The 26158-nt window shown below is 35.5% G+C and overlaps 1 protein-coding gene, 1 non-coding gene and 1 pseudogene across 2 annotated transcripts in view; 2 read left to right on the forward strand and 1 right to left on the reverse strand.

Moving 5' to 3' along the window:
• Window positions 1-2491: 2491 nt before the first annotated feature.
• LOC111556728 lies at window positions 2492-2598 on the forward strand. Its single transcript, XR_002736444.1, has one exon. It is a non-coding gene; the product is annotated as a U6 spliceosomal RNA (small nuclear RNA).
• A 15344-nt stretch (window positions 2599-17942) lies between these two features.
• FBXO4 (F-box protein 4) overlaps window positions 17943-26158 on the reverse strand; it is a 55988-nt gene continuing 47772 nt past the window's right edge. The window contains exon 6 of the mRNA XM_023238755.2: window positions 17943-18174. Coding sequence (XP_023094523.2) covers window positions 18038-18174 — 137 coding nt within the window. The 3' untranslated portion in view covers window positions 17943-18037. The remainder of the gene's footprint in view (window positions 18175-26158) is intronic.
• Window positions 18990-19125, forward strand: LOC101093664 (annotated as a pseudogene).

Genomic DNA, 26158 nt, shown 5'->3' on the forward strand with positions numbered 1-26158 from the left:
AATGCTTTCATTTGAAGTTTCTATCCATGTTTTCTACTGGTAAATTATACAGTCATCAAGGGTAAGCTCTTTATTTATCAGAAAACTTTAATAAGTTTGGAGATATAACAAGTAGGGCTACAGTTCAGATTCAGATCATCACAGTAAGAGCCACTCTTAAATGTGGCAGGCAATGCCCTAAGTCCTGTACTACAATACCTCACTGAAAGCACATAAGACAACTCTTCCATACTCTCACCATAGAGAATAACCAGAGCATCGTCATTAAACAGCTTGAAAGTGACAAAGCTTACACTTGAACATGTGCTCTAGCAGCCTGGCCCCTAACCAGTACATGAGATTGCCTCCTTAGGGGTTAAAGGAAGCAGAATCCTGTTTTATCAAGTCAGAGGGTCTGATTTTTTTGAGAGACAGTAGAGAGGAAGTGTAAGAACAGAAACCCACTAATATGGCCAGACTATTGAGTTCCACGTGAAAAGATACCCAGTCAAAATTATTTAGTGGCAGGTATGACTGACGAGATTTTAAAAAAGAACAATTTTACTGAAATTTAATGAATATACCATTCAGTTCATCCACTTAAAGTGTGTGATTTACAAAAAGAAAAAAAGTAACAAGTATTGGCAAGGATGTAAAGAAAAAGGAACCCTTATACACTGGTGGTAGGAACGTAAACTGGTACAGCCACTGTGAGTATGAAGGGTCCTCAAAAAACTAAAAATAGAAATACCATATGATCCAATAATTCCACTACTGGGTATTTCCCAAAGAAAACAAAAACACTAATTTAAAAATATATATGCACCACTATGTTTATTACAGCATTATTCAAAATAGCCAGGATACAAAGGCAGCCCCCCCACACACACACACAGTGGACTATACACAGACATAAAAAAGGATGAAGTCATGTCATTTGAGACAACGTAGATGGACCTAGAGGATATTATGCTAAATGAAATAAGCCAGACTGAGAAAGGCAAATGCCATATGATTCCACTCATATGTGGACTAGAAGAAGAAGAAGAAGAAGAAGAAGAAGTAGCAGCAGGAGGAGGAAGAAGGGGAGTGGAGGGGAGAGGGAGGGGCAGGAGGAGAAGAAAAAAAAAACGAATAAACAAAAAAGCAGAATCAGACCTATAAATACAGAGAACAAACTTATGGCTGCCAGAGGAAAGAAGGGTGGGGAGGGAGGGAAAAATGGGTAAAGGGGAGTAGGAAATACAAGCCCCCAGTTGTGGAATGAATAAGTCACAAGAATAAAAGACACAGCATAAGGAACACAGTCAATGATACTGTAATAGTGATGTAATGGGACAGATGGTAGTTATACTTGTCATGAACACAGAACAATGTATGAACTTGTCAAATCACTATGTTGTACTCCTGAAACTAATGTAACATTGTGTGTCAACTACACTAAAATTTAAAAAATTAAATAAAGTGTTAAGATTTGGTGGTTTTTATTATATTCACAAAGCTACACAATGATCGCCAGAATCAAATTTCAAACATTTTCATATCCCAAAAAGAAACCCCATTCTGAGATGGAGTGACACATATTGCAAACCAAGGATCCACTCTCCATCATGTTTAGGTCATAGAAAATCACAGTAAATCAGCTTCCATATGAAGGACAGTAACATCTTATATCTGTAATTTGCATCATGCTTTAAAATATGTGTTCACGTGTATAACTTCACTTGGTACTGCTGATGCAACCCTGTGCTGTTGTCAGTGGAATATTGTCCACACTTTATAAATTAAAACTCAGAAATATTATATGATGGCATTAACTCTCACAGAGGAGAACCTAAAATCCAGCTCTCTTGATTCCAAATCCTATAAATCCTGTAACTTTTTTATTGATAATGTTTTATAAATTATAGATAAGCCAAATATATCCATCTCTGAAATCCAATAACTTCGAAAAACTCTCCCATGGCTCAAAAAGTAGTCAAACTTACAAATTTTTATCTGAATACCTATGTTATTTCTTTCTCTATCACTGCTAGCCATCATGATGTCACTATACAAATGAAACACTTATTCATCCCTTTTCCCACTTATTAAGTGTCATTTAAAAAGTCTGGAGTTTGTGATATTATGATTGTTACCATGGTAATGAACTGCAATATCAAACTCTATTCATAAATCATCTGTAAGTAAAGCAAACAAAAGAATGAGACTAAACACTGAGAGTTTCTTTTACTTAGAACCCATATTTAATAATAATAAAAATGTGTGCAAAAATTAAATTCAACATTTACTGCATGCCTACTATATACCAGGCTTTGTACCAGTTTCTGGTAATATAGAAATAAATGATACCAGTTTAGAGCCATTAGCACAAATTACTTTTTCAGCAGTTTGCTCTTTCAACTAAGGCTATGGTTGAGTTTGCCACTATCTTGTTTCAATATGTAAGCTAATAAACTAAAAATATAGGATACAACCAACCAATCATTTATCTTTAAAGACAATGCTATTAGTGCTCACTTTGGCAGCACATATACTAAGATTGGAATGATACAGAGAAGATTAGCATGGCCCCTGCACAAGGATGACACTCAAATTCGTGAAGCGTTCCATATAAAAAAAAAATAAAATAAAGATAATGCTATTAAATAATACTTAAATCCACTTAAGTATTTAATGAATTTTAAATCCATTAAAAATTTTCACAATGTGTTTTTCCATTTAAAAAAACAGGTTATAAAATAGTGTTTATAGTGTGATTATAATTTTCTTCTCTAGATGTTATTGTGTTCACCTAAAATGACGTGATTCAGAGTTGAAGAATGCATTTGCTTTTTAAAAATCAACACACTAAAAATTTAGTAGCTGATAGAATGATATAACTGGAAGTCTTCAAATCTGGCAGCAGAAAGAATAGAAAACGCTTCTTGCTGAAAAGACCTCACCTTAAGCAATTTTCCACTAGATTATTTGATGGACTATTTGGAATTTTCCATTCCATTTATTTGATGAAGGCTCTTCAAGAGTCTCAGTCAATTAAAAACAAAGAAACAAGAAAGAAAAAACAACCCCAACACACTTTCAGTTCAAATCTGAAAACATTTTCCCAGTAAATCAAGCTGCCATTGTAATGAATTCCTTCATGTAAACTTTCTAATTGGCTATCTTACCAAGAAAAGAGTTTTTTCCCAGAGACCAAGCCTGGCTCCGAAGAGCCCCACCAATGCTTCCTTTTCATAGCAACGGGGCTGAGAAATGTTTGCTCCAGGATCACAGCATTGAGTAGAAGACACTATTCTGACTCTTCCGCTGTCCTCAAGTTTCCTTTTAAGAATGGAAGGTAAAGGTAAAAGATAGGCTGAGTTCAAGAGTTCTAATAGAAAAAGAGCAGACCCTTGACTTCAGACCCTAAGTTCTCAGACCCACTAAAAGTTTATAAACCATCATTACTCATGAAACCCACATAAACAAAGACTATTTATACTTTCATTTCACAGGTAGGGATAGGACTGACTGCTAAATCTAATATTAGTTTAAATAAACCAACTGTGTACTATGTTCCAACAGTACATAAATAACTAGAGAAAAATCTAAATGAAATAGTGTTTTATTTATTATATAAGAGGAGGGATATTTCTTCCTAAGAGAAAATGGAAAGTAAAGGTATATAGACTATTTTTTAAAAACTGAGGAACATCAAACAATGTATGTTCTTAAAAACTATAAATTAGGAGATAAAGTCACCTGCTAAGAGTATGAAGGCAGCGCTAGGGTTGAAGTTAAGGAATTCAGGGGAGAGCAAAAAGATTTAGAATAACTAGAAAACAGGAATTGTCAAATAGCTATGAAAACCCATTTGAGTTTGAATAGCAGGAATCTGAAGAGACCAATCAGCATGGTTTAGCAATTTCTCAACCAATGTTCAGGAGCCCAGAGGAGCAACTAAAAGATGTATTTTTGGGTAAGCTAATCAGACCTGAACTTTTGGAAGGAGAGCCCCGAAGACTGTCAAGGAGGGAAAAGACTGGGAAGTCTAGGGGGGTATCATCAACCTAATCCTATGCTAAGAGTAGGCTCAAGCTTTAACAGAAGGCAATCAGGTAATTAGTAGAACATAAAGGGATAGTAACTAAACTGCCACTTCTGTAGGCAGAAAGGAGTTGGTAGATAGTAAGCAGGTTGTGGTCAGAGTTACAAAGTCTATGGTTTTAAAATACTGGAGAATAGCTATAGTGAAGCTAAGCTCCAGGGTGTCATTATGGGAGGCTTATGTAGAGCTAAAAGTCAGTGGTTTAGTAGGGGCTGAGGAATTGTAAGGGTGAGATATTAGAAGGCACATTAACTAGAATGCTAACTCACCCAGGATGATGATGAAGCAGAAAGCTACTTTTTGACTAACCTATTTAGTCAATCCAAAGAATTTGAATTTTGTGCTGGAGATGTGGTGGGACAGAGTTCATGATGATGAAGATGAGAAAAGACAATATAAATGTACACTTCAAAGGGGAAGGATAGTGGGGTGCCTGGGTGGCTCAGTTGGTTAAGCGTCCGACTCCTGGTTTCGGCTCAGGTCATGATCTCATGGTTTCGTGGGTTTGAGCCTCACATCAGGCTCTGTCATGACAGCATGGAGCCTGCTTGGGATTCTCTCTCTCCCACCCTCTTTTCCCCTCCTCCCTCACACTGTCTCTCTCTCTCTCTCTCAAAATAAATAAATAAACTTTTTTTAAAAAGGAAGGATATTCAATGGGGACAGAAACTACATGTTCCTTGGTAGTGAGGAGTGGAGACATGATGATCCCTACTCCTTTTATAAAACGTTAAAGAAATTGCCTGGTGTAACATTAAAATTAATGAGCCCAAGAGCCAAGAAAATGAAAAATAACCATTCACATATTTTCCTTATTTTTCCCTTGTGTTGCTCTTTCAATGGCCCAATGAAAATAGCATTAAAATGATATTATCTCAACTCAGAATAATCATTAAAAAAAAGATAACTATCTACAATACCTTTTCAAAGTAATGATAACTAAAACTGTAATAATAAAGGCTTTGAGGAACTGGTACTATTCCTGGAAAATTAGTCAAATATTGAGAGAGTTCCCTGATTAGCTCCTATTTTTCAGATCTCAGCTCAAACACAATTTTCTCACAGAAATTCCCACCACCAAGACTTCCTCATAGTAGTCATCATTTTATTCTTTTACATTTGTTTGACTTGATGAACACCCTCCTCTGCACTACATTGTAAGTTTCATAAAGCAGTGATTTTAAATTCTTTATTCTATATATATCCACTGTCTGTCAAATTGCCCACTACAGTGAAATATCTTTTGAGTGATTTAATGAATGATATTTGTCTAAATTCCCTTACGACCCTAAACCAGGCAGTTTAGGTTTTATTCTAAGATTTAAACAATCAGATTTGGTATATGGGGCATACAGAATTTTAAAAATGCAGTTATAAAAAAAGTGGTAAGATTAAGGGAGGATCATTGAAATTGGCCACTTAACTGTGTAGTATTTAAAACTACTTAGTCATATCTTAAAATTGTAAGTGCATTTTTATGATGATGGCATTTTTGCACCAAGTAAAGGAAGATGCTAACCCACATCTAAATCCCACTTTAGACATAACTACTGTAACTACTAGGTCCTTCTAGAGCCAGTATGCACACACCAGACATACACATTCTGTACCTGCCATGTTTCCTCTCCCCTGGTTTTGGAGAAACTGATGTTAAAGCCTATATTGGCGAAACCAAGGAGTTACATAGCTAATAGACATGTTTCCTGAGTATGAGCATTTTAGTAGTAATCTTAGGTCTGAATCACAGGTAGAATGTTTAAGCTAGGATGAATGAAAAGCAGGTGCTGACACAGGGAGCAATAGGGAGATAGTTTGAAGAGATGCTTCTTCAATTAGTAAATCATTACTGAGTAGGCATCTCTGACTAGAGTAATTCAAAAAATTCAATAAAGAAATAACACCTGACTCCTCTTGTTTTAATTGGGTGTGCACTCTGATATTGATATTGTTTAATTGGATCAGGTTGCAATAAGACTCCAAGGTAAACATATTTTAATGTACACAAACAGAGCTTTAAAGAAAATTATCAAAATTACAGTAATCACTTAGCAACCTAATATCTTCCCATTTGTCTATACAACAACTTGCTAAGGTCTTAAGCAAATTTAGATGGCTAAGTTCTGAGCTATGTTGTAAATTAATAGCTATTTTGACTTTAAAATACCACTCCAAGTTTAATTACATTAACCATATCTAATGTGTTTATTTACACAGACATCAACCTCTTGAGCTATTTCTTGACTTGGTGACATCTGAATCTACTTTTACATCAACATTTCTTATTAAGGATAGCCGATAATAATAACTAATTAAGGTACAAGGAGCCCTGCTAATGCAAACTGAAGTCTTTAGTGTGAATGAGATTCATTAGGTTCACTGGTATGACGCTTAATGTTAGTATCATAATAGTTTCATTTTTTTCTTTCTTAAATCATTTAACTTAATTCTACTGTAATCTGAGAATACACTGAAAGATTCCCATCCTTTGAAACTTGTGCATCTTGCTTTATAATTCATCATATGGTCAATTTTGCTAAACATTCATGGGCATTAAAAGGAAGATAAATTCTGTCATTGTTGGTTCTGTGTTCTACATAGCTATTAATTTTGTTGTTCAGATCTCTTGTTGTTGTTTCTCTGTTGGATAAATAAATTTTAAAACTAGAGCCAACTGATTTCTAAGAAATCAGTAGTAGGGGTGAGATAAAGAAAGTTTGTTGTCTCCAAGGTTGTCTCCAAGACTTTTGGTCTGAGCCATGGGAAAGATAAATGGCAATTAAATGAGATGGAGAAGAAAGAAAGGAAAAAGTTCACATGACTTACATCTTCCTGCACATCTGCTGTCACTGTTTCTCTACTCCACCCCCTTCTCCCATATCCTGAAGGACTTGATGCCAAATGAATATGCAGGGATGGTATTTAGCTACACTATAGGATAAGCTAACACACAAGATGTTCCCTAACTTCTCTTCTCCCCTTCTCATAGTGTTTTCCCATGATGTGACCTATGAAAGAGGATAATCTTCTAACAGACCCAGGAGAAGTGAAAGGGAGCTACACGATATTTCATGAAAACCCTCTAACAGAAATGTGATTCATTTCATTATACAGAAAGGATAAAATTACACATAAGCAAGTATTTCATTAATTTACTTGAACATTGCATATCCTTAACATATACCATAGCTTGTAATCCATAGATGCTGCAAAAACATAATGAAATGACATTCAAGCTTGTATAAATGTCAGAAAGGTTTAAGGCCATTTCTCTACACTAATAGCCCTCACAAGTTTATTTGCACCTCTGTATAGTTTTTCATTTCTATAGTAGTTCAGTGCCTAAACTGAACTCAGAAATTTGAGGACCTTCCAACAAAAACTGAATATATGTGAACATGAATAGACAGACATTTAATAAAATCCTTTGAAATAATTATTCAATTTCTAGGTCAGCCAGGTCAGGTCAACATTGATAATTCAAAGATGTGATGTGTCATGAACAAAGACGTAAGGTTGACAGCAGTGATGGCTGCTTTGTTTAAGCAGTGATGGAGCTGATATTTATGATTCCCATTTTATTTTTTTTAAGTCTTTCTAAACTAAACTAACATGACGTACTAATCTCTAATAAAAACAAGCCTAATTGCCTCTCATTTGGATTACAATCATAAAGGTCTGGTTTTTTTCCATAAAAACACTGCTCATTCTTAGATTACAGTGTATTCATAAACAAACCTCTATAAATTGTTTCTTTTTTCTAGTTAGAGAGAATGTAGCATTCATTGCATGAAACTGAACTCAGGGATTAAACCTAAATGGATTCAAATTGGAGGACATTTTGTTTTCTATAAATATCAGGATGACAGCAGCATTTCCATTTTAAGGCAAAAGGCAATGAAAATAGGAAGTAAATCAAAATTTACATAAATATTACAATTTTATTATTTTTTTACCCAAAGCTGTATTATTCTATTATATGAAAAAAATCAACAACAGAAGTATTTAAGAACTCACAAACCTTAGAACATGTTTGCACTTTTGTGTTGTTATGTTTTCTGAGAGCTAATAACATTATAATTTTGTGTCTGTGGACTATCTTGCCTAGAGTTAACACTTGAGTAAAAGACTGAAATTCAAAAAGTTCATACAAACATCCCAAACACAATTCTGAGAATCATTCCACTGAAGCACCTCATGAGTTTGATACATGAATATAAATGGTAGCATCACATTTTGTTCCCTGGACCTAAGCTCATTAAAGCTCAATTTTATTTCAGAATGGAAGAAAATGAATAGAAGGCTACATTTGTCCTTAAATAACTCAAGTAAAGTATCTTAAAATGATTCAGTCCTTCCTTGTTTTCATATCTTCCTTTCCCTCTCTTCCCCCCCACATACATCCCCCAAATGAAAGCAATGTTACAGTCAATAGCTTTTTTTTGTTCTTAGTCAAAAATATAGTAAACTTTGCTTTGGGTGGTTATGCCAAACAATGGAGCCAAGAAGTAAGAGAAATAGACATAGGACTAGAAAGTCATCTCAAATTAAATTAGGGTGTTTTAACAACCTAAACATGCTCTAAAATCCTCTCCAAACTATCTTAAGGATTGGGGACTGCTCTCATCCCACCGTAAGCAGCCAACTTTGACAAGTCATGATCTCACAGTTTGTGGATTCAAGTCCTGGGGGCCCGGGGCTCTGTGCTGACTGGTTGGAGCCTGGAGCTTGCTTTAGATTCTGTGTCTCCCTCTCTCTCTGTCCCTCCCCCGCTTACTCTCGCTCTCAAAAATAAACATTAAAAAATAATTATAATAAAAAATAATTATAATAAAAATAAAAGCTCCCACTTTGTGTCTGGATAACATTATCAGATTTTTATTTTCAAATTGTTTCTTCCATTTCCCAAGTAAAATACAAAAACACAAAAACATAATATCACAACAACACTGAGAACAAAATTGATGAACAACTTATTCTTAGAATCTATTGCAAGTCCCATGGATAAGTCTGAGAATCACAATGGATGGCAATCTCAATATTTTCTAATTTTTTTTATTTAGTACCTCTCTCCTGCTAGGTTATATTAGGAAAATAACATATTAAATTATATTAACAATGATAGAGAGAAGGGAAAGAAAGTGAGTTAAGTTATGGGATTTACGTCATGGGAACTCAAATAACAACATGCAATTATGGAATCAGACAATTAGATACAAAATAAATATTTTTAATTTAAATATAATACTAGTGAAATTTTAAAATAGGACATTTACCATCACAAATACTGGGGAAACACATGACATATTTAAAAAGGCATAAAAGAGAAATGCCAAGGAATTAATAAAAGAATCAGAAAACGCAACAGAACAGATATACCTATTGCAACAGTAAATCTAAATAGCTTAAATTCAGCACTGTAAAATTATTTTAAAGAATATTAAACAAAATGGCACAAATAAGCTAAAAAGAAAAGTGATAGGTCAAGATATATATAATAAGGTAAATACAAGGAAAGACAGGTAATGATAGTAAAATTGAACAAAGGAAAACTCAAGTAAATACATTATAAATATAAATAAAAATAAATAAATAAATTGATAAATATTTCAATTCATAATAAAGTTATGTCTATTATTAAGAATGTCCCTGTAATGGACAATTTTCTCATATAATAACAAATATAAAAACTATAATACACTTTAATGTTTATTTAGTTTTGAGAGAGAGAGAGACAGAGTGTGAGCAGGAGAGGGGCCAAGAGAGAGGGAGACACAGAATTTGATGCAGATTCCAGACTCTGAGCTGTCAGCACAGAGCCCGGGGACTCAAACTTACAAACTGTGAGATCATGACCTGAGTTGAAGTCAGATGCTTAACCCACTAAGTCACCCGGGCTCCCCAAAACTACAATACACTTTAAAAATCGACACAGATGGTAGCATTAGAAGTCTCTAATATACCCTCCTTTGAATTTCAGCAAATGTAGCAGGCAAAAACCGAGCTACTAAGGATGTTAATTATATATTGATTTAGATTATTTTACGTTTTATAGATAATACAGAGTATATTGTATATTGCAAATATTATGCTTTTAAAATAAAATACATAATTGCAAAATCAATATATTTAACTACATGAAATATCAAAAACAAAATTAGTAGAAAAATTAGAATAATGTCTAACATAAATAATACAGAAAGGGAATTAATTTTGTCAAAAATATAAATTATTATGAAAAACACTAGCAATCCAATAGAAAATTGAGCAAAGGACTATTACTCAGAGAATATAATTTTTTAATATAAATAAATTTTAAGTTTGCTATTCATCAAAGACATATAAATTAAATTAGCAGTGAAACTTGGGGATGCCTACTGAATAAGTCCAATTTTTAATTACTAAGCCAAGTAAGAATGTCATAGACTGAGCCATCTTTTATATTGCTTATTTCTGGGAATAAGTAAAAAAACTTGAGACTTGATAATGTTCAACACTTCTTTTTTATCAGTAAAGCGTAGCCCTGTGGAAATTATACTAAGTAAAAAAATGTAAGCACAGAAATGTTCATTGCAATATTATTTATGAAAACAAAAATATCTAAAACAAATTCATGATCTCTTATCTGAAACCCTTAGAGAGGAATTTTTGGGGGATTCATCATTTTTTTTGACTTCATAATGCATAGACTAAGCCCCTGCAGCTTTAGGGCAACACCCCATAATCTATCAATATTTATTCCTGGAAATATCTCCCTTTAAATGGAATAAACACAGGGGCACCTGGGTGGCTAAGTCAGTTAAGCATCTGACTTTGGCTCAGGTCACAATCTCACGGTTCATGGGTTCGAGCCCCGTGTCGGGCTCTGTGCTGACAGCTCAGGACCTGGAGCCTGTTTTGGATTCTGTGTCTCCCTCCCTCTCTCTCTGACCCACCCCCATTCATGCTCTGTCTCTGTCTCAAAAATAAATAAACATTAAAAAAAATTTTTTAATGGAATAAACGCAGATAGTCAATAGCCTCACATCAGTTTTGGTGAGTCTTGTCACCAAGTTAGATCTGAGCCCAGGTGCCCTCAGATGAATTCCAAAAACACTTTTATTTTCACAGCTGTTTGGATTTTGAAATTAGAGATAAAGGACTAGAGATAAGGAATTTTAAAATTACAGAAAAGGGAACTCTACTGATGGAATATTTGAAGCATCATTACATTATGAAGCATCCGTATGGCAGAATACAACTTAGCAAATAAAACTAGAGTCTAAACATTCTATAGGACAAGGAACGTGTCTTTTATATAGAATTGGTAGAAATGTTAGTGTTTGAAATTGTATATATACAGTATAACTCCAAGTTTTAAAAGTATTTATGTGCAGGGGCACCTGGGTGGCTCAGTTGGTTAAGGGACTCTTGATTTTGGCTCAGGTCATGATCTCACAGTTGTTAGTTTTGAGCCCCACGTCAGGCTCTGCACTGACAGTGTGGGGTCTGCTTAGGATTCTCTCTCTCCCTCTCTCTCTCTGCCCCTACCCCACTTGCGCACACATGCTCCCTCTCTCTCTCAAAATAAATAAACCTAAAAAAAATTATATGCATAAGGCGATGCAGATAAAATACCATTAATGTTAACAGTAGTTCTCTCTCAGTGTTAGAGTAATGGTTGATTTTTCTGTTTTATTTACAAGTGTTATCTGTATTTTCCAATTTTTTAGATAATGAGTATGCATTCCTCTTAGTTTAGTTTAGTTTAGTTTAGTTATTTATTTTGAAAGAGAGAGAGCACAGGTACATGAGTGCAGGGAGAGGCAGAGAGAGAGGGAGAAAGAGAATCCCAAGCTGACTCTGCACCACCAGCACAGAGCCAGTGTGGGGCTTGATCTCATGAATTGTGAGATCATGACCTGAGCTGAAATCAAGAATTGAATGCCTAACCAACTGAGCCATCCAGGAACCCCAAATTTCTTTTATCTTAGAAAAAATACATGGCTTAAAAGAAACAAGACAATGTGGAAGTAGCTATAATGTAACTTAAAATCATTCTTGTGGGTTTAAGGTACTTTTATTAGGATAAATCTAAGCAGGTATTCTTTAATTCATAGTATGAATGAAAGTATACATGAAAGTATACATTTAGGGGGAAAAAACCCAAATCTGAATTTCTTGGCTGTCAAGATAATTGATAGCAATAGTAGTTAACTAAGGAATGCTTTGGAATCACTATTCCTAAGAAAATCTAAATGATTTACAACTCCTGCCTTCATGCTTTATTTATCATAATGATGTGTTTTATGTTTCAATTTCTCCTTTTTTTTTAATTTATTTTTAGTAACCTCTACACCCCATGTGGGCCTTGAACTCACGACTCCAAGACCAAGAGTCACATGCTCTTCGGACTGAGCCAGCCAGGCGCCTCCCCCATTTCTCCTTTAGAAGAATGTTGATAAAATAGTGATGGCATGGCATAGGGAGATTAAAAGAAAGGGAGTAAGCAATAAGAAATTAGCCTCAAGATTCTTTCAATCCTTTTTTACTGCTTTCATCCTAGAATATGGAAAAATGATAGCACAAGAAATTATTAGCCTCAGTAAAGTCCACAATTTTTTTGTTTGCTCAGTAAAGTCCACAATTACTCAAAATATTATCCTGAATATATATTGTAGTCTCCTTATGACCCTTCCTGGTCTCTCAGCATTTGAGTTCTCAGTCAAAAGTCTTGAGCACTAGCTTCTGTAATTTTTCTATTCAACACATAACCCCCACCCAAATCTTTATTTTAGCATTCCCATGAGCGGTTCAGGCTCTCTGTTCTATAAAGAGACACTGGAATTGAAATACTCTTAAGACTGTTTCACAACAGACTCTCCCAGAAGGTTCCAAATGTTCAGTATTTGTTCCATTTCCCCTGCCCTGTTGTAAATAACAACTTAGGATGTCATCTTATTAGGCCACAGTCATCACTTGACTCACCCAGGGAGAGTTAGTAGCTGGCTATGAGTGAGCACCAAGGCAGCTATTTTTAGATCTTTAAAACACAGACCTTCTAGCTAACCTATATCAATCCAATGAGTCATGTTCTCTTGGTAAGAAATGCAAAAGCTGTTCTTTAACCCTCCCAGATCCTTTCCCCAAATTAAATTTGCTCTAAGCCCCAAGGTTAGGGCAGTTGACTCCTGGCTAGCTGTCATAAACAACTTTTAATTGCAAAATGCCTTGATGCATCTCCTTGTTTTGTTTTGAGTTTAGATTGATTTGGGTACAGTTGATACAGATTGGTATATGGGAGCCTCTGGATATGTTTTTGAAAGTAGAAAGAAATCCTCTGAGGGGGATATAATAATTTTTAATGAAACTGAAGTCTTGAGCAATAAGAGAATATAAATTTGCAAAAGGGTGAAACCTTGTAGCTGCAGATTCCTTGGACATTGGAAAGCCTTAGAATTAAAGTACCAGGTCCTAGAAAAATCAATAGTAACCAAAAACCAAAGACAGGTCTTAACAAGAAAAGAGAACCTAATCGGATAAGTAGTGCATACTGGAGCAGGCTTGTACTGACTCAATGCAATGACTGTGCTCATTTTTTTTCTTATCTCCACATTCAGTGAAGTCACAGTGGTTGCTTGAAATTGGCCATGGTTGGAGTGGTTAGGCCACAGAAACCATCAAACACTACAAAGCAGGGCTTTTTTTTTTCTTTCTGTCCTGCGAGGCAGTCGTTAAGCATTTGTTAGACACAGACTAAAGTATATAGTTTTCAGAACTTTTAATAATGTAATTAGTAATAGGTGTGATTGTATACTCTTTCAAAGTCAGTACCATATAATGAAAAGCACATGAAGCAGAATATTATTTGAAGGCAGTCTCTGATTAATTGAAGATATATCCTAGGGCAACTACTAAAGAAATTTAAGTATAAATATATCAGCCAATAGTGAAGATAAACTAAATCATAAGAAAAATGTTCAATTAACCAAAGAGCAGTGAAAAAGGATAAAAGAAATGAGGAACAGATAAAACAAATAGAAAGTAAGATTATAGATTTTAATCTAACCTTATTAAAAATGATAAATTGTGAATGTTCTAAACACATAATTAAAAACAGAGATTGTTAAACTGGACTTTTTTTTAAGTATACACTATGTGTAAGAAACCCCCTTAATATAAAAGCACAGATAGATTAAAAGTAAAATGATGAGAAAAGATATACCATGCAAAAACGAAGAAAAGAAAGCTGGAGTAGCTATCCTATCACACAAAGTTACTTCAGAACAAAGATTATTACCAATATTTAAAAGAAAAATCAGAGAATAATAAATGGGTCAATTCTCCAAGAAGAGCTAACAATTCTATGTACACTCCTAACAACATAACCTCAAAATACATAAAACAAAAACTGAGAGCGCTGAAAGGAGAAATAGATAAATCCACAATTACAGTCTGAGACTTCAACACTCCTCTCAGTAACTGCTAAGACAAATAGACAGGAAATCAGTAGAGACACAGGAAACATAAGCAACACTATCAACGAATCTGTTAATATAATGTCATATTATTTACATTTATAAGATACTCCATCCAACATCTGAGTAAGCATTTCTTTCAAGTGTATGTGGAATCTTCAACAAGATAGACCATACTGAGGCCCTTAAAATAAACTTCACCAAATTTAAAAGAATAGAAATCATACAAAGTATGTCTTTTGACCATAACAGAATTTAACTAGAAATTAATAAGGGATAGATCTGAAAATTCTCCAATACAGTATTTGGAAATTAAAGCTGCAATTAATATATCATATGTCATCACTGCAACTGAGTTAAATTCATTTTTTAAATATGTGATTTCTAAAAAATATGATGACCCCCTACAGTACAATGAATTACTATTGGCATACGCAGTCTTGTTGTTTTATAGGACTAAAAATACACCACTTCTCAAAATGATTCTTGGCAGAGTTACCTCAATTTGAAATGACATTCAAGAACTTTTCCAACACCGTCTCCCACATACCTATGTCCATTGACAACGTACTAGTAATCCTTTTGGACAAGCTCAAACAGCCCTGAGCAGTCTTCCATGACAATTGTCTTTGCATGCCCACTCCCCATCATCCCCTGAAACTAGACTTTCCTTCCCTCATGTTCCCACAACACTCCGCACATACCTCCTGTAACACATCTGGTGTCCTCTGTCTGGTTAAGTCCAGCTGTTCCTCAACTTTCAGTCCAGATTCAGTGAAAGCATTCCGTGACTCTTCTCCCCTACTCACCTTCACTGGGTTAGATACACCTCTTATACAAACCCCAAAACACAATGATTAGCATAAGATTTCTCAACAGTAGCAATATTGACATTTTTATCCTAATAACTCTTTGTTGTGCAGGGCTGTCCTGTGCATTGTAGGATGTTAGGAGTATCCTGGACCTCTACCTGGTAGCTACCAGTGGCACACACACCCCAATCATGACAATCAAAAATATCTCCAGGCATGGCCAAGTGTCCTCTGGGGAGCAAAATACTCCCCATTTGAGAAACCACTGAGTCAGTGCTACTAATCATACTGATTGTGATTAGTCTGTTTTTCTGTTTATTAGTCTATCTTGGACCATTGGTAACTCACGGGAAGAAAGTGTATTTTCTTTCTGAAGCCCAGTATCTAGCACAGAGACTAGCATCTAAATACTTATAAATATTTGCTGAAGAAAATGAATGAAATTATATTGCTTTGGAAATTATTTTGTTTACAGATCTATATAGCACCTGTCTTTTTCCTCTCCCTTCTGGATTGGGATTTCCTTGAGGACAAAGAGCCTTATTTAGTCACTTTCATATTCCCTGATTCATGCATCAGTACTGTCTAATCCTTGTTTTATAATTAAATCAATCAACAGAAGAATTTCTCATGTAAATAAAGATGCAATAAAACTGACAGATTATAACCCATGCTTCCAAGAGATAGTAGGAGAAAGAAAAGGTTTGTGTTTTTAAAAATACATACATGTATGTGCATATATATATGTGTATATATATATATTTATATTTATATTTATATAATACAATTAAGTAAATGGGAGCATAAAAATTATTCATAATTATAGTGATCTGCACATAAACTCTTCATAATTTATTTCAATCAATTTATGTTTGCTTTAATAAACTATAATAGCAATGAAAATGATGGAACAAAAACTATAAATGCTGGAAGAATAGAGTAAGACATGTTGTACCTATTTTAAGATCCATATTAAATGCACATAATCAAGGGAGAAGAAGAGGACACTAGATGATTTATGACCCTATGGAGTGGTCTTTTTAATAATAATCAAAGTGATCACTACTTCAGGAAGATTATCTAGCATATAAGATGCTAGTCATGCATACGATTATTATTAGGCAGAAACTTGTCTCTATACCTTCATTTTTACCAGGAGACATACTAGATTGAATAACTTTTTATTATCTAGTTTGCGTTTTTTAAAAATTATTACAAAAGCAGCATATATGCATTGTAGAAAATTAGAAAAAAATTATGAAATCAATCCTTCCTCACCAGAGACCACCACTACTAATTACCTTAATTCTGTATTTCCAGGTCTTTACAACACACACACACACACACACACACACTCCTTTGCAGTTTCACCTCAACATAAAATCATACTGCATATGTTTTTCCTCAACCTACTTTTTGCAGTAAATGACCTCTACTTTTCTTTCAGTACATTTTATCTCCTCTGATATTGAGACTATTTTCAAAAGTCCCCATTTGATCCCAAAATATCACATATAGGTGGTCTGTCCATTCAAATATCAAATGTAGAGTCAGTTGTATCTGGTTTTTATGTCCATTGGTTTCTCATAATCAACCACAATGTCTTTTTCACTATAGTAACTTTTTAAAGAATCCAGCCTAATTTATCTCCTACAGAACGTCATTAATTTTTCTGGTTTCTTTGCTATGCTCTCTTTTAACTTGTTTGTCTATATCCGACATTTCTTGTAAATTGCACATTCTATATGAGGCATAATAAATCCAACTTAAATATTGTTTCCTAGAATAATTAATAGGCAATGGTAACTTCATGTGACATTATATCAAAAGGCACATATTATTTTATGAAGAAACAATAGTAATGCTGCAGGTGATTGATTCTTATACCAAGTTATTTTTCCTCTCCACTGAACAGATAAGGTTTCCCCTTGCTATTAAAAAAGTCATGTGTGAGACTTTCTTTTAGCAATTAACTAAGTTTCCCATCAACCATTTACTTAATGATTTTTGACAGCAATTAATAATACTTCCCTTAATCTATAATATCATTTGGGTCTGTGAAATTATTTTTTTCCAATTCTATATTCCCTTCTATGTTTTATAACAAGCATTTTCTGTAAAACAGTCCATTTCCTCAAAAATTGGGATACTTGGTTACCCTCTCAGTGAGGATGTAAGCAACAGAATTCCAACAGACACCTGGTAAGAATATTTGTACCATACTTTTGCAATACAACTTGGTATTATCTAACCAAGTTGAAGATACATACGATCTATGACCCAGAATTTCCATTTTAGGTATAGCATTTCCCACTTTAGGTATTCTCCACTTAAAATCAGAAACCTATTTCTATAAATTAGACTTTTAAAACAATGATAACTGAAAGTCTATTTATCAATATTTTAAATAAGAAAAATTATAACATTTTATATATTAACTCAAAACCTCAACCAATTTCCTAAAACATAACTAATTCACAGTAAAATACATATATATATGTATATATGTATACATATATACATGACAAGCTGTCATGTTAATATGTAAAATGACTGAAATGTTCATTAAATGATCAATATGGTTATTTCAAACAATTACTTTGTATACAGCAACAGCAACATGCTGTATTAGTCTGGGTTCTCTAGAGAAACCCAATTGATTGGAAATTTATATATGATATGATTTACTGTAAGGAACTGGCTCACATGATTATGGAGACTGAGAAGTCCCAAGATCTGCCGTCCAGACCCAGGAATTTGCTGAAGACCCAGGAAGGAGCCAATGGTATAGTTCTAGTCCAAGTCCAAGTCTGAAGGCAGGAGAACACCAATGTTCCAGCTGGAAGATAGGCAAAGAAAACAAATATTCCTTTACTAAGCCTTTTTTCCTATTCAGACCATCAGTGAATTAGATGAAGCTCACCCATATTGCAGAGGGTGATCTGTTTAACTCACTCTATTTGAATGTTAATCTTATCCTGAAACAGCTTCACAGAATAATGTTTAACCAAATATCTGGGCACCCCCATCCCAGTCAAGTTGACACATAAAATTAACCATCACACATGCCCTTTGTTGATTCTAACTGTTCCTTTCAAAACGTTAACACTTAACAATTCTACTTAGAATATAATTCAAGACTTCCCCTACAACCACCCCTCCCACACACACAGAGCTTTCTTTAAAATGTAGTACTGCATTTGAACATGAATACAAATTTTTCATAAAAACATCAGCTGACAAGTGTTATTACAAAGACATTTATATTCTAAAGTTTGGATACCAAAATCCAAGAGGTTTTTCACCAGGGAAATATTAAAGAATGCCAGTACATACCCTAAAAGCTATAAACATAGGCCCCAGCATGCATGTGTAGGAGGATTAGCAGCAGTCTTATTTACAGTAACCAAAAACTGCAAACAACCTGAATGTCTACTTACAGTAGGATGAATGAGTTGTGAAATGTTAATACAATGAAACAGTGTAGCACTAAGAAAATGACATAGCCAAATGCTATAGTATGGATGGCATTGCAAACACTATAGTAAACACAAGAAGTAGGATAAAAAGAATTCCAACAGGGCACTTGGCAGCAGCCACTGTGCAGATCGGACTCTGCTTGCTGGAAAGCATTGCTCTGCTTCCTTTGCAACCATGTCTGACAAACCCCATATGGCTGAGATGGAGAAATTCGATTAAGTCAAAATTGAAGAAGGGAGAAAAACAAGAGAAAAATCCGCTGTCTTCAAAAGAAACAACTGAACAGGAGAAGCAAGCGGGCAAATCGTAATGAGAAGTGCGCCACCAATATGCACTGTACATTCCACAAGCGTTGCCTTCTTGTTTTACTTCTTTTAGTTCTTTAATAATATAAGGTGCAAAGAGGTTGGATCAGATTTAAATGACTGATGCCCCTTTCCTCATCAAAGAATCAGAACTACTGAGAAGGAACACTGAGGCTGCCTCCTCCATCTGCACGTCTGGCTGGGCAGGGAAGGAAAAGAACTTGTATGTTGGTGAAGGAAGAAGCTAGGTGGGACAACAGTGAAATCTAGAATAAAAAACAAGTTGGTACAAGATGTCCTGTAAGCTGCAAATGCAATTTAATCAGAGTACCATTTCTGTGTTCAGATGATTTTAATTATTGGAATGCACAATTTTTAATATGCAAATGAAAAGTTTAAAATATGAAAAAAATTCCAATAGTATGATTCCACTCATATTAAGTTCAAAACAGGCAAAACCAGACCATTGTTTAAGAATGCCTATATAGGTTGTAAAAGCATAAAAAAAAAAGGTAAGGTTATCGCAAAGCCAGAATAGTGGATACCTCCAGGCTGGAGGGATAGGATTATAATTAGAGAGGAAGCCAGGAACTAAGTGGGTGTGCTTGGATGCTGCCAACGTTCTTTTTTTGACTTGGCTTATACTAGTTTTTGTTTTCTTTCATTATTAATTAAACAGTACAAATATATTTTATAAATTCTAATGTAAGTATATATATTTTATAATAAAAAAAAGAAAAGAAAGGAAAGGAAAAAGTTAGGTTAGGCATTAATGTAGAAGATACGATTACAGAATGTTGGTGAGGGCACCAACCTCTTCTTGCTATATCTGAGCATACAGAATTGAACTACAGGAGAGAAAAAGAAAGATAAAATAAGTCAGCAAAAAAAGCATTTGCAAAGGAGATTACACTTAATTTTAAGCTCAAAAATAATACATTTGTTGGTTGGAAATTGACATATGAAAAATCTTCCATATGAATAAAAAGCGTAAGAAAACAGTTTAGAACAAAAAAACTGAATGTCTTAATGGGGACATTAAGACACTCATAAACCCATAAGAAGTAAGAATGCTGTAAACATGGTTTTATGCAATAAATCCTGCAATTTTTAATACGTGCGGATGCAAAGTGAACTTCAAAAGAAGTCATTTTCAACAATTAAAAGAAATTGTATCTTACACAGAAGGCAGAACATTTGCAATAAGTCATTATTATTTTATGTCCTTAAATTTTACCATTTGACAGAAAAAAATCAAATAAATAAGCACCTAGTAAGAATATTCAGCCTCAAAAGAAAGTGTTCCAAAATTTCATAACTGTTTAAAATTCAATAGATAAAATTCAATAACTGTCTCTGGCACATGAGGCAAAAGTTCAGAAGCATTTCCCTAGCAATTTCTGATTTCACATAGAGTGCTGCCCTCTGCTGGGAACTTTGGCCACATCTGATCCCATAAATGAGTGCTTTTCTGTGGTATTTTTGCAAAAAAAATTTTGCAAAAATTTCCACTTTTGTTTACACGAATGAAATGTATCTATCTTCCTCTTAAAACAAGTCATTTAAAATTAGTTGTAAACAAAGTGAAGATGTGCTATGACATGTTTTCAAGAAAACTAAAAAAAAACTTATTTTTCCATTTAGAAAGAAAACCATAAAATGGTAAGCTATATATTAACAATTGAATATATTAACAATTGAATTGCATTATTAACAGTACAAGAAGAACAAAATTTGAAATTTTTTTTGAATTTATTTATTTATTTTGAAAGAGAGAGAGAATGCACCTGAGTGGGGGGGGGGGGAGGGGGCAGAGAAAATCCCAAGAAAGCTCTGCACTATGAGCATGGAGCCCAACACAGGGCTTGAGACCATGACCTGAGTCAAAACCAAGAGTAGGACGCTTAACTGACTGAGCCACCCAGGTGCACCTAAAATTTGAAATATTTTAAAGTATTTTTCAAGACTAGATATATGAGCAATAAAAATGAACTTAAAAATTATATGTTCTTCAATACTTGGTTTAAATTACTATTCTATAATTAAGCAGCCATCATTAGAAATAGTTTTCTTATTTCAGTTATGCTGTTATCACTCAAAAGCAGTTTTGAACTGCTTGTATAAAATTGCCTTCAAAGTTGTTTAAGAGACATATAAGAAAATCAGTCTATTTTATAATTACATTGTTTTCATGATAAAACATTACTAAATTTCATTGTCAGCATTATTTACAAACTTAATTTTGAATGCCATTTTTATTTTAGAGAAAATATGATTTTTGGAACTAAAGATTTTCTACCATTAAGGATATTCAAAGGACTGTGATGAATGACTTCAAGAAAGTATGAAAGAAGAATTCCCAAAAAGTTTTTGTGAATTAGAATAACTTTTTTCAAAAGTGTGTGTATATATACACACACACACACACACACACACATATATATATATACACACACACGCATATACATACATGTGTATAGGTGTGTGTATGTATATATATTCGTGTGTGTGTGTGTGTGTATGAGGAGAGAGAGAGAGAGAGAGAAAAAAAATAATCATTTATATGTAAATGCCAGGTGTCACCTTCTGCTTAGAATGTAGAAAGTTATAAGAGAATGCCATTCCTGGAGGGGCCAAGATGGCAGAACAGCAGGGAAGTTTTTTTGCGTCTCGTGTCCATGAAATACAGCCAGATCAACATTAAACCATCCTGCACACCTAGAAAACTTATTTGAGGATTAACAACAATCTGCACAACCTGAACCACAGAACTCATCAGGTACATGGTGGGGAGAGGTGAACTAGGGGAGAGAGAAGCTGCGGAGGGCAGGAAGCTATTTTTGCTTGTAGAGACAGGACAGAGATGGGGGGAGAGTATGGGAAAAGCACCCCCACCAAAAGCAGCTGGAGAGAAAGTGGAAAAGTGGAAACAGCCACAGGGACTGAACTAAAAAGGGAGAAAGGAAAAAAGAGAGGGTTTAAATTCCATTAAGACTCTATAAGCAGGAGAAGCACAGAGTCTGAAACTCCAGCACTCGATAACTCGTGGTGCGCTGGTGGGAAAGGAGAATCCCCAGGAGCAGAGAGTGAAGTCCAGGGGTCCTCGGGCCACACAGGGAGAAGCAACTCACCTACTGGGAGGACATTTGGTAGAGGCTATGAAGACACCTGGTCCCAGCAGACCTCAGAGATCAACCACATTCACTGGTGCTGTAACAAGGACATTAAGGGTGAAGCCTGGTGCCAGATGTGTGTTGTGACTTACCATAATCCTTGAAACAGTGTGGCTACAAAATCATGTGAACTTTTACTGGGGCGGGCTGGCAGCCAGCCATAGTCTCTGGGCATCGGCAGCAGCATGTCCCACGAACATTCCTGGGGGCGGCCGTCACCTGGCCATTGCTTGGTGAGACCCTGCCCCAGAGGATCTGAGCAGGTCAAAGCCACAGTCCCTCAGAAGTGAGGGATTGGGAAGTGAAGGTTTTATCTCAGGAGGGAAATGGGGTGCCTGGGTGGCTCAGTCAGTTAAGCATCTGACTTCAGCTCAGGTCACCATGACTTCAGCTCATGAACCATCATGAGATCGAGCCCTGTGTTGGGCTCTGTGCTGACAGCTCAGAGCCTGGAGCCTGCTTCAGATTCTGTGTCTCCCTCTCTCTCTGACCCTCCCCTACTCATGCTCTGTCTCTCTCTCTCTCTCTGTCAAAAATAAACATTAAAAATTAAAAAACTCAGGAGGGAAGTGCCACCTGGCAACCTGATGGCTAGGTCATGGACAGTGTAAAAGTGGGGAGTAGACAGATCGGAGACAAAGGACAGGTGCGCAATTGCTGACTGGGGAGAACAGAGTTCCGATACTAGAGACTGGGTACCTGGGTGATGCCATTTTCACCCTTCCCATGCATGCACATACACACCTACAAGCACCACAACAATCCACCCCAGTAAGCTAAGTAGCACCATCTAGTGGAGAACGGAGCTGTTACACTAAGCCCCACACAACTGGGCCAACCTTGCTCTTCAGGAACACCACAAGTCTCTCCGCCTGCTTAGTTTACAGACTATAAAGTGCTTCATAATTTGACTTCTAGGGGAAAACGATGTAATTTCAATCATATTTCAGTCAGTTCACTGGTCCATCTATTCAATTTTTTTCTGTTTATATTCTTTTTCTTGAATACAAAAATTGAAAATTGTATTTTTTTTAATTTTTTTTCAACGTTTATTTATTTTTGGGACAGAGAGAGACAGAGCATGAACAGGGGAGGGGCAGAGAGAGAGGGAGACACAGAATCGGAAACAGGCTCCAGGCTCTGAGCCATCAGCCCAGAGCCCGACGTGGGGCTCGAACTCACGGACTGAGAGATCGTGACCTGGCTGAAGTCGGACGCTTAACCGACTGCGCCACCCAGGCGCCCCAGAAAATTGTATTTTTATTTTCAATTTTTATTAAAAACAATTTCTTTAATTTTTTGCTCCTATATTTTTTGCATTTTTGTAAATTTTTCAACTTCTATTTTACCTCTTTCATTTCATTTCATTTTATTCTATTTCATTGTATTCATTTTTCCAATTTTCAAGCATTTTCCTTTTTTTTTTTCTCTTTTCCCTTTTTTCTCTAATCTATCAACCTCCTTTCAACAACCAGACCAAAATACACCTAGGATCTAGCATCATTTATTTGATTTTTGCGTGTGTGTGTGTGGTTTTTAATTCTTAATTTTATTTTTTTTACCTTATTAATTCCTTTTCTTTCTTCAAAATGACAAAATGAAGGAATTCACCCCAAAATAAAGAGCAGGAAGAAACAACAGCCAGGAACTTAATCAACACAAATACAAGCAAGATGTCTGAACAAGAATTTAGAATCACAATAAGAATACTAGCTGAGGTTGAAAATAGATTAGAATCCCTTTCTGTGGAGATAGAAGTAAAAGCTAGTCAGGATGAGATAAAAAAAATGCTATAATTGAGCTGTAATCTTGAATTGATGCCACAGCAGCAAGGATGGATGAGGCAGAGCAGTGAATCAGTGATACAGAGAACAAACTTATGGAGAATAATGAAGCAGAAAAAAAAAAGAGGGAGACTAAGGCAAAAGGGCATGATTTAAGAATTAGAGAAATCAGTGACTCATTAAAAAGGAAGAACATCAGAATCACAGGGGTCCCAGAAGATGAAGAGAGAGAAAAGGGGATAGGGTAGAAGGATTATGTGAGCAAATCATAGTGAAAAACTTCCCTAACCTGGGGAAAGACACAGACATCAAAATCCAGGAAGCACAGAGAACTCCCATTAGATTCAACAAAAACTGACCATCAACAAGGTCTATCATAGTCAAATTCACAAAATACTCAGGCAAGTATGAAAACAGCAAGGGAAAAAAGTCCTTAACCTACAAAGGAAGACAGACAGGTTTGCAGCAGACCTATCCACAGAAACTTGACAGACCAGAAAAGAGTGGTAGGATATATTCAATGTGCTGAATCAGAAAAATATGCACCCAAGAATTTTATCCAGCAAGGCGGTCATTCAAAATAGAAAGAGAGATAAAAATTTCCCAGACAAACCAAAACTAAAGGAGTTTGTGAGCACTAAACCCGCCCTGCAAGAAATTTTAAGGGGCACTCTCTGAAGGGAGAAAAGACAGAAAAAAAAAAAGACCAAAAGTGTGGGGGGCGGGGCCCCAGCGCCAGGCTGAGACCAGGTCGAGCAACGTTCCCTCTTGACTCAAGCCAACCCGGTGGTTCCCCCTCCCATTCCCCCACTTTCAAGGGCATACGAAAGCCTTGTCAAGGCTGAGAAAGTTAATTCCTGAAGCCTGTGGTCTGCAGGTGTTGGCAGTAATGCTACCTCCCTTTTTCTACCCCGAGTCAGATAGAAACAAACATGGGAACTGTATTTTGCTAGCAATCTATCAACAAGGTCATGTGACCCGTTCAGAAAGTTCACAAGGTATACAGAACTAAATGTTTTGGCTGGCAGTGATCATGTGAAACCTGTTTATTCTTAGAATGACCTGATCCATAAGAGTCTTATATTATAAAAGATTGTGTACAGCAACAATAAAGCCATCACTTGGGCCATCAGCCCAGGGGACCCTCCTGTTCCCAAACTTTCTCTTCTCTCTTTTTTCTTGCATTCTCCTACCCTCAGGACCCTGACCTCGGTGTTTGTCATGCCGGTCGCGACACAAAAGCAACAAAGACTGGAAAGGACCAGAGAACACCACCAGAAACTCCAACTCTACAAGCAACATAATGGCAATAAATGCACATCTTTTAGTACTCACTCTAAACGTCAATGGACTCAATGCTCCAATCAAAAGTTACAGGGAAACAGAATGAATAAGAAAACAAGATCCATCTATATGCTGTTTATAAGAGACCAACTTGAGACCTAAAGACACCTTCAGATTGAAAGTAAGCAGATGGAGAACCATCTATCGTGCTAATGGCCATCAAAAGAAAGCTGGAGTAGCTATACTTATATCAGACAATCTAGACTTTAAAATAAAGACTGTAACAAGAGATGAAGAAGGACATTATATCATAATTAAGGGGTCTATCCACCAAGAAGACCTAACAATTGTAAATATTTATGCTCCAAATATGAAAGCACCCAAATATATAAATCAATTAATCACAAACATAAAGAAACTCATTGATAATAATACCATAATAGTAGGGTACTTCAACACTCCACTTACAGCAATGGACAGATCATCTAAGCACAAAATCAACAAGGAAACAATGGCTGTGAATGACACACTGGACCACATGGACTTAACAGATATATTCAGAAGATTTCATCCTAAGCAATGGAATATGTATTCTTCTCCAGTGCACATGGAACGTTCTCCAGAATCGATCACATACTGGGACACAAATCAGCCCTCAACAAGTACAAAAAGATCGAGATCATACCATGCATATTTTCAGACCACAGCACTATGAAACTCGAAATCAACGACAAGAAAAAATTTGGAAAGATAACAAATACTTGGAGACTAAAGAACATCCTACTAAAGAATGAATG

The sequence above is a fragment of the Felis catus genome, chromosome A1 (assembly GCF_018350175.1).
Source record: "Felis catus isolate Fca126 chromosome A1, F.catus_Fca126_mat1.0, whole genome shotgun sequence".
NCBI classification, from domain to species: Eukaryota; Metazoa; Chordata; class Mammalia; order Carnivora; family Felidae; genus Felis; species Felis catus.